At 47.4% G+C, this 18,393-nt stretch overlaps 1 protein-coding gene across 2 annotated transcripts in view; it reads left to right on the top strand.

Annotated features, from left to right (window-relative positions):
- Nucleotides 1-18,393, top strand: part of RHCE (Rh blood group CcEe antigens) — a 36,862-nt gene that overhangs the window by 13,877 nt on the left and 4,592 nt on the right. Inside the window, exons 3-9 of one of the 2 annotated variants that reach the window (XM_030326460.1) lie at nt 216-366; nt 4,442-4,589; nt 5,348-5,517; nt 7,213-7,350; nt 9,514-9,647; nt 14,455-14,534; nt 18,217-18,290. In XM_030326460.1, coding sequence (XP_030182320.1) covers nt 216-366; nt 4,442-4,589; nt 5,348-5,517; nt 7,213-7,350; nt 9,514-9,647; nt 14,455-14,534; nt 18,217-18,290 — 895 coding nt within the window. Of the gene's footprint in view, nt 1-215; nt 367-4,441; nt 4,590-5,347; nt 5,518-7,212; nt 7,351-9,513; nt 9,648-14,454; nt 14,678-18,216; nt 18,291-18,393 lie in introns of those variants that run through there. The other variant, XM_030326459.1, reaches the window with a different exon arrangement.

Here is an 18,393-nt window from a genome sequence, read left to right as displayed (position 1 = left end):
ATCAATTTCTCAGATATTGATGCCCCCCTGATGGGGGAAGGAGCCCAAGGAGACCCTAGATGGGGCATCATCAGTCCTCGTGTGGGTGGAATCTTGTCTTCTTGTTCTCCTATTGAGTCCTCAGCTTCTTAAACAGCACCAGGCTGGTTGAACGAGGGAATAAGTGAATGCATGAATGAGAGGATTCTTTTCAGTCATCTCTCTCTCTCCCCCAGTATTAAGCTGGCCACCATGAGCGCCATGTCTGTGCTCATTTCAGCGGGTGCCGTTCTAGGCAAGACCAACCTGGTGCAGCTGGTGCTGATGGCACTGGTGGAGGTGACAGCCTTTGATGTCATGAGGATGATCCAAAGGAAGTACTTCATTGTGAGTAACAGCACTGCGAGGAGGGGACTTCGGGGAGGAGGGGTCAGGAGGTGTGGGGGGTGCGGAACACCACCTCCATTTGGTGGGTTTTCTGGGATTAAAACAAAATACAGGCCAAGAGGGGGGTCCAAAGTGTGGTCTATGCTAAACGTTTAAACATAGCAACCTAATGGCTTTAACCAGAGGTGGTACAGTTGCTGGTGATGACAGGTCTAAGGTTTGACAGGGGATGTGGGTGACGGAAGTGTAATGCAGGAGGAGAAAGATATTAGAAGAAAAAGGATCAAGGAACAGATAGAGGGAGTTGGATGGACCAAGATGATGACCTGGGGGAGTGATGGAGAGAAAGACTGTAAGGCAGGTGCTGAAATCCTCAGCGACCACGAGGCAGGTAGATAATCAGCAAGGAGCATAGCGTCCGCTGGCAGGTCTTTTCAAGGGAGCTGGAGACATTTGGGGAGGGAAAAGGAACAGTTTAGATTGGAAATTTAGATAGGAAGTTCTTACCATTTATTAATTTTTGGTTCTCCCCATCTGTCTATAGGACTTCATTTTAACCCCTACTTCAGTGTATATTTCCTATAAATAAGGGCATTCTATTACATAACGGTTGTTCAATTAACAAACTTTGGAAATTTACATTAACACAATATTATCTTATTCAAATTTCACCAATTTTCCCAATAACATCCTGTTACAGCAAAGTTTAAAAAATATAAATATATATATATATATAAAGTTTACATATATATATAAAGTTTAAAGTTTATATAAATATAAATATATAGTTTATATATATAAAGTTTAATATATATATAAAATATATATAAAGTTTAGTTTGTATAAATATAAATATATAAATATATATAATATTATATATAAAGTTTGAAAAGTTTATATACATAAAGTTAAAAATATATAAATATTATATTTTTTCTTTTGGGTCCATGATCACACTTTCCATTCATTTCTCATGTCTCCTTAAACTTCTTTGATCTGGAACAGCTTCTCAGTCTTTATCTCTCATGAACTGGACATATTTCGAGGTTATAAACCATTTATTTTGGAAGGCAGCTATGTTCACCACTATATCACCAATACTGCACCTAAGCCAGTTATTTTGTCGAATGTGGCTTTGTGTAGTGTTTCCTCATGATTAGTTGAAGAATATGCATTTTTGGCAGAAATTACACGGAAGCGATGTTATGTCCTACTCACTGCGAAGAATCAAGAGACACATGCTGTCAATTTGTCCCATTACTGAGGATGTTAACTCTGATCACCTGTTAAGATGATGTCTGCCGGGCTCTTCCACTGCAAAGTTACTGTTTTCCCCTTTATAATTAATAAACATCTTGTGGGAACATAATACCCTGTTTCTTATCATGTTTTTCACACACTGATTTTAGCATGTTGATTTTTTTTTTTCTGAAACAGCACAATGATTGCCAGTATTTTTTTTTAAAAGACGTTATTTTTAAGTAATCTGTTTACTTAAATTATGTATTACTTAAATAATCTCTATTTAGAGATCTCTAATCTCTAAACCCCAAGGTGGGGCTCATACTTATAACCCCAAGATCAAGAATCACATACTCTACCAACTGAGCCAGCCAGGCGCCGCCCCCCGCCCCCGTATTGTTTTTTCTGATTCCATCTTCCCTTCCACATTCATTAGTTACCGTTCTGCTGTAAGAAAGAACTTTCTCTTCTTCTCCATTCATGCTTTTATTTATTTGCTTGTTTATTTATTTAGATCACTATGGGCTCAGGGATTCACCCAGGCATACTTCCATTTTCTGCCGCTTCTCTCTGCTTACTACAAGGATTAATTCCCACCCCTTACTTTCAAGGAAGAAAATTGCACTGGAGCTTTTTTACACAAAACGAAGGGAATTTAACATAAGGACCACCAAGGGCAAGGGGTGGCAGCCAGTCTCAGGACTGGAACCGGATCTGAGGAGTCTTTAAGACCCCAGGCAGTTCACGCTCTCCATCTCTGGGTTCTGTTCCTCCCTGTACATCCAACTTCTGTGCACATCAGCTTTCTCTTCCGTGGAGACCACGTATCTCTCCTACCGCTCTTGTTCATGCGCCTCTAAGGCCCAGATCCTACAGGAAACAGCTCTCTTTGCTCTCAGCTAGTCCCAGGTCTATGGTCCAGTAAGATAGAATCTGATTGGCTCCCGCGGCCACATGTCTACTCTGGGCCAATCAGCTGCAGCCAACGTAGGCGGCCACAGAGTAAACACGTGGCTAGTCAAGAGAAGGGGTAAATTCCCAGAGCTGCAACGCGCGTTGTGTGCGGTTCTTTGTAAACCTGTGCCTGCTTTGCCAGGGTCCTCGTAATGATTGTTTTAAAAGGCCGCAGTTTTTCAAAGCCATCTCCTCTCTTCTCTGCGGCTTTGAATCGCCAGTTGCGATGGTGCACAGGAGGATTTAGTACTGATTTTGAGAGGTGGCCGCTTCACCTCGGAACTTCAGTTCAGCCTGGGTTCTTGAGTGGAAAGACTCAGGAGGAAACCAGAGGCAGCAACCAGAGCTGTTTCAGTGGAGGCAACTCGAGAAGTGGGTACAGTATTCCACGCCAACAATCCCCACTTGTGGTTCCTGGATTCCTGGGGGACCTCACACAGTTTTTACAAGGGACTATCACAGACTTTCGTTTTCATGTGTAAGTGAAATGTGTGAAGGTATCCTTCCCGTTCACTTGTTCATTTCACATGTCTATTCCATGTCTATTATGTACCGGGCGTCTTTTAGGCAATGCAACTGTTGGGGACCTTCCATTCCAGAGGGAAAGGCTGCCAATAAACCATCATATAGGCAAACGGTATCGCGTGTTAGAGAGTGTTAAGTACTACAGAGAAAAAATAAAATGGGAAAGGAGATATGAAGAGTTGAAAGAGGGATAAAATGTTAACAAGGTGGCCAAGGAAAGCTTCCCTGAGTAAAAAAAAAAAAAAAAAAAATTGAGTAGAGACATGAAGGCAGCAAGTGTACAAGCCACGTGGGTGTCTGCGTATAAGGGCAGGTCAAGGGCAGGGCGGTGGGAGTGGCCTGCCTCTTCCAGGAGTATTTTATTGCCCACGCTGTTTAGAATTGTTGGCACGTGGTGATAATAAAAAGACAGGCTTTTAATTGCTTTTACTATTGTTTTAAATTCTCTCCAGACAATGCACCCCCTGCCTGCCTGCACCCATGGTGGCTCACTCCTTTCACCTGGCATTCCAGGCATTGGAAAAGCCAGTGTGAAGTGGGACTGCCATGGGAGCATATCTGTGGGTTTGAGAAAGAGTGAGAGTGTGTCAGGAGTGGAGCAGGAGGTGAAGCCGGGGAGGTTAGGGAGCGAGCAAGTCACAGAGGGTTCTATAGGTCAGAGCAAGAACGTGGATGTGGACATTGAGCGAGACAGGAACCATTGGAAGATTCTGAACAGAGATGGCCATGCACTGACTGAGATGTCCACAGGGTCGCTCTGGCTGCCATGTGGAGAGGAGTCAGTAGGGGGACGGTGATTATTGCAATAATTGGGGGTAGCGGTGATGGTGGGGCCAGTGAGGCATGGTGGTAAAAACTCTGCCAGTTCTGGATATTTCTTTGAAGGCACAGTTGACAGGACTTACGAGTGGTCCACTAAGTGAGTTACCAAGGATGACTAACTTGGATGTTCATAAAGCAAACTTAGCGTATGTCTAGCATTTACTAAAGACTTTTAGTTCAGCATTATAAAGTCTGGCTGCTTTATGCTGCAAAATTTATATTGCTCACCTCTCCATCAATTCTGCCAAAAGTAGGAAGCAGTGGGGGCGCATGTCCATGTGGCTTTTTGCCTCACCTAAGTGGATCCCAGCCAAAAGCATGTAAGAGCTACCGATAAGGCCAACCAGCAATTTCCCTGGAATAAGTACATGGTTACTCCCAGGTCTCCTCTGAGAGGGGAGCTGCTGGGCTGGCTAAGCGCCAAACGCTGGTCTCATGACTCCCAAGTCACACCTTAGGGGGAAGCCCAGAACTGTCTCCCGGGGATGGGCCCATGGGCGGAGGCTGTGGGCATTCACTGCCTTTGTTGCAGAAGGACAACCACGTCAACATGATGCACATCCACGTGTTTGCAGCCTATTTTGGGCTGATGGTGGCCTGGAGCTTCCGGAGGCCTCTGCATGAGAGAGTGATGGAGAAAGATCAGACAGCAAAGAGCTCCAGTTTGTTTGGCATGCTGGGTGAGGACAAGGTGGGGTGGGGTGAGGTGGGGGGGGGGTCTCACCCCTGGAGTGAGCCAGAGGTTCCCAGATGGCTCTGGGGAAAAATCTCTCTCTCCTTTACCAACCCCCTCAGGGTCCTCAGAGCCCCTCCATGAGGACTCATTTCCCTGAGTGGTGTTGAATGGATTCACAATCCCTTCTAGGGCAACGCCCTTCATTAATATCCAGAGGAGAGGGAAGACTCATGTACTTGAGTTTAAATCAGTTTGCCCAATCCTTTTGTCCTCAAGTTAAGGGAGGGAAGTGGATTAGTGGAGAAAGCGGAGGCCAGCAGTGGAGAGAGGGACAGGGAGGGGAAGAGGACGGTCATACTGGTGTATCCCGCAAAGCTGCAGCGGAAATGCTGAACCCTGACTCCCAGGAGAGGCTGGGAGGAAATCAGGCAGTGAGCTGGGCAGCAGGTGACCCAACAGCCAGCTATGAGGCCAAATGAAATTGGCACATTACCTTCTCAAAATAAGCATTGGGCCATCACAAGTCGGACTCGGGAGGCCTGGGGGTTGGTGATCTCAACTCTCTGGGCCTTAGGTTTTTTGCCTGTAAAGTGTGTTAGTTGGGCCCTATCAACCTGAGAATTCAGAGGAGACATGACTTGCCCAAAGTCACATAGCTAGAAAGTGACCAGACTGAGACTTGCCCGCTCCAGGAAGCCCCCACAGGCTCAGGCTTTGGAGTAGGAGTGCTGGTTCTGGGAAGTGACCCTTTCTGGCCCCCAGGAACCCTCTTCTTATGGATATTCTGGCCGAGTTTCAACTCTGCTCTGCTGCTGGACTCTCCAAACGAAAGGAAGAATGCCATGTTCAACACCTACTATGCTCTTGCGGTCAGCGCGGTGACAGCCATCTCGGTGTCGTCCTTGGCTCACCCCCAAGGGAAGATCAACATGGTGAGGAGGGGGCTGTCCCTTGGGGAGCCCTTGGGTCTTGCAGGCTGGACACATCTTCACGCTTCCTGTCCCTGTCACTGGGTGACAGAGTCTTATCTGCAGTGTCACGGAGCATCAGAGCATCGGGGAAGGGCACTGGCTTATCAAAATGGGAACTACAGTGTAGAGACCGTGAAATGATCAAAGGCTGTCTTCGGGGAGTGATTAAATCTATCAGTGTTGACATCAAACAGACATGAGTTTGAAACCTGTTTCTGCTAGTTACTAAAGCCAGCCACCATGAGGAAGAGTCAGCAGAGAAGAGCTAGAATAGAATCGGTCAGTCTCTCCCCTTCCCCTAAGAAATTTCTAGAATGGAGTGAATAGAATCAGAGGTAAAGGAGTATGTTACTTTAGCCATGTGATCTTGGCTAAGCCACTTAAACCTTTGGAGCTACACTGGCTCATATGTGAAGAGGGACTGACAAGAACATGCTCATAAAGTGCTCCATGGCAAACATCACTGGCTATTACCAATGTGGCCAGGGAGTCTGTGTGTGTGAGTTTGGGGGGGAAGAGACGTGTGAAACGGTAGAGCTAAAGACAAAACGGTTTCCCATGAAGATCAGGTATGGGGCCAACCAGCCAGGGGACATGGGAAAAAGTCTAGAGAGACAGCAAGGCCTGGAGTGGACAGAATGTGGCCATCCATGACAGGTTAAACACTAAGAGGCATGAGTGTCCTTCTGGGGGAGCCCCATGGTGACAGGGAGTCTAGGGTCAGACGAGGGGGGGACATCTAGGGAGGCAAGTGTGGCCGGAAGGTCAGAGAAGCCAGAAGCTGGTCCCAGGCTCAGGGAGATCAGGCCCAGATCTCCCAAGACCTGGTTTGAGTGGAGGGGAGCAGAGGGAAGTAGCAAGAACCCCCCCTGTTCTAGAGGAACAAAGGACATAGCCGAAATGTGACCCAGGAACAAGGGCTAGCTTATTTATTTATTTTTTTTATCTATTTTGAGAGAGAGAGAGAGTGCGTGCGTGGGGGACAGAGAGGGAAAGAGAGAATCCCTAGCAGGCTCCACACCAGCAGCGCGGAGCCCAACATGGGATTCGTACTCGTGAACCGCAAGGTCATGACCTGAACCGAAATCAAGAGTCGGATGCTTCACTGAGCCACCCAGGCGCCCCACAAGGGCGAGCTTACTGACGTTAGGTCCAGTGGTACAGAGTGGCAGAACCACTAAATAGCCAATAATAATGATAAAAATAGTAAAAGCCATAATGATGGGTTATATTTCTTGAGCCTTTACTCACGGTCCCTGCTAGCTAGGCCCTGGGCTCAGAGTTGTACATGTGGTAACTCATTTAATCTTACCGTAACCGTATTAAGTAGGTACTGCTAAAACTCCATTCTTCTGGTGGAAAAGCTGAAGCACGAATGCTTAGGTGGCCAAAGACACATCACTAACAAGCGTGAGGGTGACTGGGATGCGCTTTGAAGTTCAATGCCTCCCAGTCAGGTTGCCTGCCCCCTGAGCCTGAGAAGTGGAGTAAGATTAAGACAATTGATGAAGGTCATGGACTCTCAATGGAGAGGAGGGGATGTGAAGCAGGGAAGATATTACGGTGTTGCTTGCTACCAGCTTACCAAGCAACCCTGGGCGAGATGTCATCCTCTCTGTGCCTCGCTTCACTCGCCCACGAGCTATTTCTTTGCAGAATCATATCCACAATGCGGTACTGGCCGGAGGTGTGGCTGTGGGTGCCTCGTGTTATCTGATCAGCTCGCCTTGGCTTGCCATGGTGCTGGGCCTTACGGCTGGACTAATCTCCACCGGAGGAGCCCTGTGCCTGCCGGTAAGAACGGGGCAACCAACACCCTGATGTGCCTTAGACCAGCAGGGCCCCGGGAGCATGGTGGGGCCGTGCAGTGCCATGGGCTGCATTAGGCAGGCACTGGCACCTTCTCAGGCTGGCTTCAAAGCTTGGGTGAGATACCCACCCAGGTTGGACAGTACATTTGTTAGGATCTGGGGAGCAACTAACAGAATCCACTCAAGTTTGCTCAGGCATGGGGGGGAATATTAGAATACGCTGCTGGGAACCCAAGAATGGCTGACACCAGGGACAGGAGTGTTGTAAGGAGCCCAAGAAGTCCCAGCTCTTCTTCTTTCTTTGCTTCTCCTGAATATCCGCTCTAACCTCACTCTGTAGACTTCCTTCCCCCTCTTCTTCTCCTACCCACATGGGGGAATGTAGTCTTGCTCTTCGGGAAAGCAGCCAGGTAGAATCTCTCGGCCCTATACCCAAGTGTTCTGGAGAAGGGACTCCTTGGTTTAGCTTGAACAGCGTGCTTATCTTGGGCTGGGGTGTAGGGGGGGCTGGAGCATAACATACATACGTGGCCACTGCCCATGAGCCACATGAATGGGGGGGGGAGGGCAGCAGACAGAAGAGGGACGCTGGGCCAATCCAGGCCACGTCCACTTCTGATTGTTTAGTTCTTCTAAGCAGATGGACTTTTCTTCCTTCCATACTCAGCAGTTACTAATAATGCCCAAATACCCCATAATAGCCACTTTGTTCTAATACGCTTCTAAGAGAAATATTTAGGAGCAACAACCCTTCATGGGTTTGAAGGCTTGGGAGGAGAAAAAGGAGTCGATGTTTAAGAAGCTGAACTTGGATGAACAGTGGATATTCCGGGAGGCAGTTTCAATCCAAGATAGGGGAAAACGTACCGACAATTTGATCTGACAGCCGTGAGTAGTCTGCTCTTGACCTTTGGAACTGGAATAAATGTCTTGTAGCTCTTCTGCTCTGAGGCCCGATTCTGAGAGGAGGAGCATACAGCCAAAAACTGTGTAACGAGTTCTCATCAGGCTGGGCGTCCATTGCTTCCTCTGGGCCTGTTTCCTTGACTCTGTCACTGGGGGAATGATTCAGAGATGATTCACTCCTTCGTTCGTTCGTTCGTTCGTTCAGCATGTATGTTTTCACATTGATCCTGCTTCCCGGGCTGTAGGGCAGTGAGGGAAATGGACAAATGAACACACAACCACGTGGCAGCTGCTGCGAAGCCCATCTAAGCCAGCCTGGGACGGATCAGGAAATGCCTCCTGGAGCAGAGGGTGTCTCAGCCACATGTTGACAGATGACTAATATTAGCCAGGCAAAGCGAGGGGCAATGTATTCCAGACAGAAGGCACAGTGTGTTCAAAGGCTCAATGGTGAGAAGAGACACCAAAGCATTGAGCTCACCTGGGAGTGTGGTGGCACCACAGTCTTGAGAGACGAGAGATACTCAGGTATATCCCCTGGGCAGGCTGAGGAGTCTGGGTTTTTATTCTGACGGCAAAGGGGATCCTCAGGAGGGAACTGGCCTGTCTAATTTGCATTTGTATCCACGTAGGTTGGCTCATGGCCCCCTGGAAGGCTTAAGCGGCAGAGGGGAAGGAGTGGTGAGGATAAGTCTGGAGGCGTGGTCACATTCTTTTCTTCTCATTAGCCATGCTGTCTTTGGGGTGGCAGTTAAGTTTGGACTAGACCAGTGGGTCTCAGTCACCCACCATCGTCCCCTCCAGGGACGCTTGACAGTATGCGCGGACATTTCTTGGTTGACACACTGTGCGGGGATGCTCCTGGCATCTAGAGGGAGAGCCCCGGGATGCTGCCACACGTGCTACGACACACAGGACGGACTTTTCACAACACAGGGTCATCAGGCCTGCGCTAGACCCTTGCTTCCCAGAGGCTGGTCAGTGGGCCCGTAGCCTTGGCATCACCCGCAACTTTGTTAGAAATGCAGAATCTCAGGCCCCAGGCTCACCGTATCTACCTCTGCGGTCTAACAAGCTCCCCGCGTGATGCCCGGGCACGTGCAGGTCCGAGACGCGCTTCCGTAGGGGAGCCCCAATGCCTACCCCCTTTGGGTGGCCCTGGAGGCCAAGGATCTGTGGAAAACCTGGGTGGAGAGTCCCAGTCCTGCACGTACATCTGCTTATGTGACGCTTGTTCTAGATGTATTTTAACCACGTGCTGGGGATCCACGACACCGGTGGCGTGTACTACACCTTCGGCTTGCCGGGGCTCCTCGGAGAGATCGCCCACATCGTGCTGATCACGTATCAAGTCGACCAGACCAAGAGTGCCATGTGAGTCACTCGGCTTGTCCCCTTCACGCCCCCATTCAGCTCGGGGTGAAACACACCCCGTCAGCGCCCTTCGCTGAGGCACACGTGTTCAGAGCCGGGCACTCAGCAGGCCTTAGCAAATATTTGTCGGCAGATGGATTAGTAAACCCTGCAGAGCCCCTACCTCTCCAGGCTGTGGCTGCTTTCCAGGAAGGACAGCTTAGGGGCGGGGCAAAGGCAGACAGGTGTGAGGCTCCCCCAGATGACCTGACAGAGCAGGTCAATCAGGCCAAGCCAGCCGAGTCTGTTTTACAGCCTGGTGGTTTGGGTCGAGGGGAAGAGTGTTGTGCAGTCGGACTTGTTCTGACCTTGTACCAGCAGGCACACTACCTGATCTCTCTAAGCCTCATTGCCTGATTATGAATGCAGACACTGATGGCGCATTCCCTCCTAGGGTTGTTGGAGGCGACTTGAGGCCAGGCGCCTTGCGGTTAAAAGGATTGAATACTTTTTTTCTTAAACATTTTTTTAATGTTTATTATTTTTGAGAGAGAGAGAGAGAGAGAGAGCACGCGTGCGCGCACAAGCGGGGGAGGGGCAGAGAGAGGGGTAGATACAGAATCCAAAGCAGACTCCAGGCTCTGAGCTGTGAGCACAGAGCCCGACGTGGGGCTCGAACCCATGAACCGCAAGATCATGAGCTGAAGTCGGACGCTCGACCGACTGAGCCACCCAGGCGCCCCAGGATGTAATACTTTCATGTAAGAAAACACTAAGCACAACCCTCCCTGAGGCCTGGGGAGAGGAGGAGCTTGGCCAAGGTCTCACTGTGAGGCAGGAACGTGGGTCTCCGGACTCGGCTCAGATCCTGTGTCCTCCAGACAACGGATGGTGGCGACTGGTTTCACATACCCGAGCCCTGGCCATCACCTCCTGGGGCTTGCTTGACTATCTTCCAGGCGTGGTGCACATAAAATGAAAAAGTGACTTGGGCATGATAACAGGGATAGGTTTTTCCGGATGAACTGATACAGTGATCGCAGTAATAGTACTGATAACAATCGCTGCTGTTGATTGACAGCTTTCTAAATGCCAGGCACTCACTACGCGAAAATCATCGTATGCATCATCTCATGGAATCCTCACGACCACCCTGTGAGGTATTATCATATTCCAAGAAATGATACGTGTGGGGTAGTGATCTGCCCTAAGTCACTTGGCTGGAGCCCATCTCCAGGTGGGGAGACACCTCAGTGGGGCTCCGATGGTGTGTCTGCCACTGTTTTAACAGCTGTGCAACTCAGCAAATCCTTTCCCCTCTCTGGGCCCCGGAGTCCCCTCTGTAAAGCTCAGGTGCCTGCTGGGGCCGGGCCAGTAAAGTCAAAAAATGGGAGCAGCGAGGGGAGGCTGGAAAACAGTGGGAAGTTGCTCCTCAGCACCAGGCGACCATAACTGCGTGGGGACCAAGGCTCAGTGTCCCCAGATGTGACTTTTCAAGAGAAGCCAAAACTCCAGAGCTATGCACCTACACTCCCAAGCATCGGCAAAAGATTCAAAATCGTCAAGACACATCGTGTGGGCCAAATTCTGCTCCGAGGCGGCCAATCTGTGACTTCAGAGCCACCTGCCCTTCTAGCTTCCTAAGTCTGTGATTCTGTGGCTCTCCTAGAGTAGTAAATCCTACCCTACCCCAGACCTGTATGGTTAGAAATCTGGTGATGAGGTAGGCGCCTGGGTGGCTATTGCTTTTAAGTGCTCAACTCCTGATTTCGGCTCAGGTCACGATCCCGGGGTCATGGGATCCAGCCCGGCGTGGGGCTCCCCGCTCAGCACAGAGCCGGCTTGAGATTCTCTCCCCCGCCCCCCTCTCTTTTCACCCCGCAAAATTTAAAGAGATCTGGCGATGGGAGCCCGGCAATCTGTCTTCCACCCAGCCCTCTAGGTGATTCTCCCATAAACCAGTTGGAGACCGCTGGCCTAGAGCAAAGAACAGGAAAACAAAGGCCCGTTGACCAATGGGGTGCTGCTAAAGTATTAACAAACAAAGCCCTGACTGCAGTGGTGCAAATACTCCCTTCTGTGGCCAATTGCAAGCCATCAAGGGGCTGCCACTGAGCGGGTACACTTAGGAAGGGTTGAGAACACGGCCTGTGCACCCCCCCTGTGAGCGGGCTCTAGCACACCTCTGTGAGTCAACTCTGACTGCAAAACCTTATCACATGCAGGGACCGGGCAGCAGAGAGAGGGAGAGAGGGTCTGGAACTGAGACTATGTCTTTGGGTTTGTAGTGGTGGGGTAATGAGTGGGGGGAGGTCTCCGGCTGTGCAGGAAGAGAAAGCATATATTAGAGTTTGTGCTTGGGCGGGTTATAATATGAATTTTGCACTCCCGTGAAAGCTGACTGGTGGAGAGAGAGGAGTAAATAATTTCGGCTGTTAGTTGGGCCCAGTGATAAATGAGTGCCAAGTAGACAAATACTGAATCCAAGAAACACAGTTAAAATCAGTGTTCTATTGTATGAATGCAGCACAATTTATGTATCCACTACTGATGAGCATTTGGGTTCTTTCCAGTTTGGAGCTATTACGAATATTCTAGTGTTGCCGCCATGAACATTCTAGCACTTTTTTTTTTTTTTTTTTTTTTTTTTTTTTTTTAGAACATACAAATGCACTTCTGTTGAGCAAATGCCTAGAAGCAGAATTGTTGGATCACAGTATTCCCATGATCCCTTTTAGAGGAAACTTCCAGTTTTCCACCATAGTCTGTGCCGGTTTCTTCACCTGTGGCACCCGAGAGTTCCCCTTACCCTATATATTCTCTAACACCTCATGTTTTTCTTCTTTTTAATTTTCTCCATTTAGGCATCAAACTTATCTTTTTTTCTTTTAAAGTAGGCTCCACACATGGTGTGGAACCCGACGCAGGGCTTGAGCTCACAACCCTGAGATCAAGACCTGAGCTGAGATCAAGAGTCAAACGCTTAACCAACTGAGCCACCCAGGTGTTCCTAGGCATCAAACTTTCTCATTTTATTATTATTATTTTAAAAATGTTTTTAATTTTTAAATGTTTATTTATTTTTGAGAGAGAGAGACAGAGCACACATGGGGGAAGGGCAGAGATAAAGGGAGACACAGAATCCGAAGCAGGCTCCAGGCTCTGAGCTGTCAGCACAGAGCCTGATGTGGGGCTTGAACCCATGAACGAAGAGATCATGACGTGAGCCAAAGTCGGGCACTCAACAGACTGAGCCACCCAGGCACCCCATTTATTATTATTACTTTTTTTTTAATGTTTATTTTTGAGAGAGAGAGAGACAGAGAGCGTGAGCGGGGGAGGGGCAGAGAAAGAGGGAGACACAGGATCCGAAGCAGGCTCCAGGCTCCAAGCTGTCCGCACAGAGCCCGACGTGGGGCTCGAACCCACAAAGTGTGAGATCATGACCTGGGCTGAAGTCAGACGCTCAACCGACTGAGCCACCCAGGCGCCCCTATTATTATCACTTTTTAATGTTTATTTATTTTTGAGAGAAGGAGACAGAGTGTGAGTGGGGGAGGGGCAGAGAGAGGGAGACACAGAATCGGAAGCAGGCTCCAGGCTCCGAGCTGTCAGCACAGAGCCCGACGTAGGGCCTGAACCCACGAACTGTGAGATCATGACCTGAGCCGAAGTCAGATGCTCAGAAGTCAGATGCTCAGCCGACTGAGCCCCCTGGGTGCTCCTAGGCATCAAATTTATCATTTTCTTATTATTTTCTTACTGTTTATTTTTCAGAAAGAGAGATCACACGTGTGTGAGCACTAGTGGGTGAGGGACAGAGAGAGGAGACAAAGGATCCAAAGCAGGCTCTGTGCTGACAACAGACAACCCTATGTCGGGCTCGAACTCAAGAGCCATGAGATTGTGACCTGAGCTGAAGTTGGATGCTTAATTGAGCCACCCACTCAAACTTATCATTTTAATTTTAATTTCCCTGATAACTGATTAAATAGAGCACGTTTCATATGCTTTTTGGACATTTGATTATCTTTTTTTGTGAAATGTCTCTCCGAGTTCTTTAGTTCTTTTGCCCATTTTTTTTGTTGTGCTGTTCTGTCTTTTTCTTATAGATTTGTAGGAATTCTGGTTATAGAGCCTTTGTCACATACATGTGTCATGAATATCTTCTCACATTTTGTAGGTTATCTTTTGCCTTCTTAATGGTGTCTTTTGATGAACAGAAGTTCTCCATTTTAATACAGTTCAATTTATCATTGTTCCCTTTACATTTGCATGTTCTGTTTAAGAAATGTTTCTCTATTGTAAGGTCATATAGATGTCCTGCTAGGCCACTCAGTAGTTTAAAGCGAGGTCTCGGAGTTGTCTTGAAGGAGGGAGGACAGGGAAGTATGTTCAACAGGGGTGGGCAGGGGAGATGAGCCTTATAGCCAAGCTATGCTCCGCGTTGCCCTGATGGAAAGAGAACTCATCTTTAATTGCCTATGAGGAAACCTGGGGCTCAGAAAGGTTAAGTGACTTGCCTAGGATTATGCAGCTAGTGACAGTCCTTGAACATGAACCTGGGCTTTCTGCCTCCTGATCAAGTTCATCACCCATGGGTTCTGAGAATTGAAGTAAGCCGAAGAGGATCTTACAATCCCCCCTTCCCTTCTTACATGTCTGTGTGGCTTTGCGGGAATGTGACAGGTGAATGTGTTGCCAGGGGAGAGGACGTTTGTTCTTCTGGTAGCCCTTCCTGACAGCATCATTACTGATGCAGACAGTCCTTTTTGATCTCTGCAGTCTGATGCCTGAATGTGACTATATTCTGCTTTGTCATTTCTAGGATTAACTACCAGTTGCTCTTGGACATTGGGGCACTGAGCTTGGCCATGGCTATGGGTCTGCTAATTGGTCTTTTGACAGGTAAGTATGAGACCACCCTTCTTCCCCATGGTGCAGGGCACAGGCCTCAGGGCCAGAGTGCACCTGCCCCATGGCTGGATGTGTATACCCATCCCCTTCTCTGTGAACCCCCTCAGCTCCGGCCAAATGAGGCAAACCACTAAGACCTTGATTAACAACAACAAGAGAATCACATCATTTCAGCATTGGAAAGGCCCTCAGAGGCCGCTTGCTGTAGGTGTGGACTCTGAGGGCCAGAGAAAGTTAAGAGACTTTCCTGAGGTTGTAAGTAGGGGTGAGTGGCGACACTGCAACCTTGTGAACCCAGGCTGGTGGCTTCACCCGATTTTGTGCATAAAGCCAAGGAAACCCTTATGCCAAAAAGCTTACCTTTATTCCCTGAGAAAGCTCAAAGTATTATTTCGCTCAGCAAATATTTATTCAGTATCTACTGTGAGCCAGACACTATTCTTAGGCACTAGGGACACAACAGTGAACAAAACAAGTTCCCTCATCCCATGGGGTTGATATTCTAGTGGAGGGGGGGACAATAAATAAACGAAGAAGTAGAGTATTTGCTATGTCGGAGACTCAGGGTAGAGGAGCATAGAGTCAGTGTGAGGGTGGGGTACTCTTTTAGAAGGGGAGGAAGGGTGAGGCCCCTGGGTGGCTCAGTGGGTTAAATGTCTGACTCTTGATATCTGCTCAGGTCCTGATTTCATGGTTGTAGGATCCAGCCCTGGGTCAGGCTCTGTGCTAAACGTGGAGCCTGCTTGGGGATTCCCTCTTTTCCCCTTTCTCTCTCTGCCCCTCTCCTGCTCGCACTCTCTCTCTTTCTCAAAATAAACATAAAAAAAAAAAAAGCATGGGAAGGAAAGGTCTATCTAATAAGTTGACCTTTAAGCAGAAACCTGAACAGAGAGAGGGAACAAGACCACCCACGTGTTTATTTGGCAGAAGAGCATTCCATGAAAAGGGATAGCAAGTGCAAAGGCCCTGAGGCAGGAGCAAAGAATGCTCGGGGTGGCTGATATGGATATAGTGAAAGGGAGAGTGGCAGGGGTTGAGAACAGAGTGGTAATAAGGAGCGAGATAATTCTGAGATGGGAAGCCATTAGAAATCTTTAAACAGAGGATTGAAGTATGCTTTTACTCCTGCAATATGACAGAATAGCGAAGAACCTCAGGGAGTTACTAATTTGCCAGTCTTGTTTATATGCTAGGTGAAAAGATGCTTTCTGTCCAGAACTGCTCACCTTTATTCAACAAGCAAACAGCTTTATTGGTTAGACATTCATATATTGTTCCCTAAGCAGGGAGTGAATGCCAAATAAGAGAGAAAATAGCATTAACAGATGTAAAAGAGTTGTATGGCCTTGGGCGTATCGGTTTACTCTCTCTGAGCCTGGGCCTTGGGAGGCTTTTCTGTAAAATGAAAGGACCGTGGTAGCTAATCATTGGGCTTCTTTTATGCTCCAAAACAAATATGAAGGTACTTTTTGGAATTGCCTGGGTGATTTTAGACAGCAAGACTGACTAGAGTCACTTTAATATACCAACTGGCCTCAACTTTCATCAGAGTCGAGGAGATTAAATACAGATGAGAAAAATGCCTCCCTCTGTAAGTTTGCGTTCCATCTGTGGTGGCAGTCCAATCCTGAGTAGGGTTACCAGATTTAGCGAGTGAAAATACAAGGCACCCGTTTTTTAAATTCAAAATTAACTGAGCATCCTAGATTACTTTATCTGGCAACCTTCACCCGGACTATGACACCATTCACCATCGTCACTAGTATTCACAAAATGACACTGATGTGCACTGTCTTGTAAAACCCCTGGGAGGGCCTTTTTTTAATGCTTCACTGGAGTCAAAAAAGAAAATGGAGGAAAAGACACTCACAGTGTTCCTTTAGGAGTCAAGACCAATGAGCGTCCCTCTTTCCATGTAGCTTTGAACATAGGAAAGCTGGTGAATAAGAAAAACGTGAACAATGGAAGGGGAAAGAGGCCACTAAGCAGCCAAGATGGCACCTGACTCCCTAAAGCCAAGCATTTTACTTGTCAAGAGGCCCCTGATTTGGGGCCTGTCTACATTTACTTAAGAAACAATCCTATGAGGGCACCTGGGTGGCTCAGTTGGTTAAGTGTCCAACTTCGGCTCAGGCCATGATCTCACCATTCATGAGTTCAAGCCCCGCATTGGTCTCTGTGCTGACAGCTCAGAGCCTGGAGCCTGCTTTGGACTCTGTGTCTCCCTCTCTCTCTCTGCCTCTTCCCTGCTTTATACTCTCTCTCTCTCTCGCTCTCAAAAATAAATAAACAGTAAAAATTTTTTTTAATAATACTAAAAAAAAGAAACAATCCTTTCAAGCATGGTTATTGGGTTTCTGAATTCAGGCAGATTAGAAATGGCAGGTTAGAGGTGGGATAGTTTTCTCGAAGTAAGGCACACTGGTTGAAGTTAGAGGTCAAAGTAGACAGCCTAACAGAAGAAAAGAAATTCTTTAAGCCAGACACTAGAACATGTAAAGCTTGGGCTGCTGAGAGAAGAAGCCAACAACCTCAACAGCTATATACTTTCTCTGCATTATATAGTGCATTTCATAAATGGATGTTCCTAGCAATATTTCCGATTTAAAAAAAAAGTCTAAATGTGTTTAGTGTTGTCTCATAAGACACGAAAATATAGCATATTTTGAATGGATTTTCATCAGCTATCTGGAAAGTTCATGTAGGTGTTAGAGATCGTTTCTGAGTAATTCTAGCTAAATGAAGGGTGCTGGTTGCCTCCTACATGCCAATATCAGTTAAAGGTGTGCCCTACAAAAGGAAAATGTGACTAAGTACATGCCTACTCTTGTTAATCTTAATATTTAATGCATGAGGGCCGATCATCATTAAAAATACATAGATAAGGGGCGCCTGGGTGGCTCAGACAGTTAAGCATCTGACTTCGGCTCAGGTCATGATCTCACAGTTCGTGAGTTTAAGCCCTGTGTCAGGCTCTGTGCTGACAGCCTGGAGCCTGCTTCAGGTTCTGTGTCTCCCTCTCTCTCTCTGCCCCTCCCCTGCTCATATTCTGTCTGTCTCTCAAAAATAGATAAACATTAAAAAAAAAAGAAAAATGAGCAATCACTTCATGTATCCTGGGAAATTCGGCCAACTTTCTGCAGCTGGAGGAAGGCACAGGGCCAAGCTCTCTGGGCAGGGGCGAGATGGGTGGAGAGAAGAGTAGCACAAAAGCAAGTTGGTATAAACTACTTTCCTAACTAACAAGTGGAATCTTGAGCTGAGGTCATGGAGAGTTTATTGGAGCTGGTGATGCAGGACCTACAGGGCCACCTAATTGGAGTTGCTGTCCATGGTAGTTCCTGTGTTCTAAATGGATCCACTTTTAGGTAGGGGCACCATGTTCTATTCCATCTTGGGAAGCATGTCAGATCCATGGCTATTGCATACCTCTCACTGTCATCTTAATCCTTTGGAGATATAATTGCCCTTGCCAGTTTCCTTTAAAAGGTGTTTATAGAATTAACTAAGCTGGTCCAGGAAGGACAGCACTCCGATTTGTCTGTCTCCTGGTTGTAGAAGAAAAAGGGATTTTTGTGGAGATAACCATACCTGGCAGAGGATATTTTTATTAATTTTGAGATAACAAATGCTGTGCCCTAAATGTTTAACATGTAATTTTGAATTTTAACAGGTTTGGTCTTAAACCTCAAAATATGGAGAGGACCTCATGTATCTAAATATTTTGATGACCAAGCTTTCTGGGAGGTAAGATTTTTAACCTAATGTCATAGATTTTGAGTGAATGAACTCAAAAAGATATCTGGTATATCTGTTTATAGGTCGACCTGGTGTTTGGAGAACAAAATAA

The sequence above is a fragment of the Lynx canadensis genome, chromosome C1 (assembly GCF_007474595.2).
Source record: "Lynx canadensis isolate LIC74 chromosome C1, mLynCan4.pri.v2, whole genome shotgun sequence".
Lineage (NCBI taxonomy): Eukaryota > Metazoa > Chordata > Mammalia > Carnivora > Felidae > Lynx > Lynx canadensis.
Note: the sequence above shows the minus strand (reverse complement) of the source record. Positions and strands in the feature narration are given on the sequence as shown.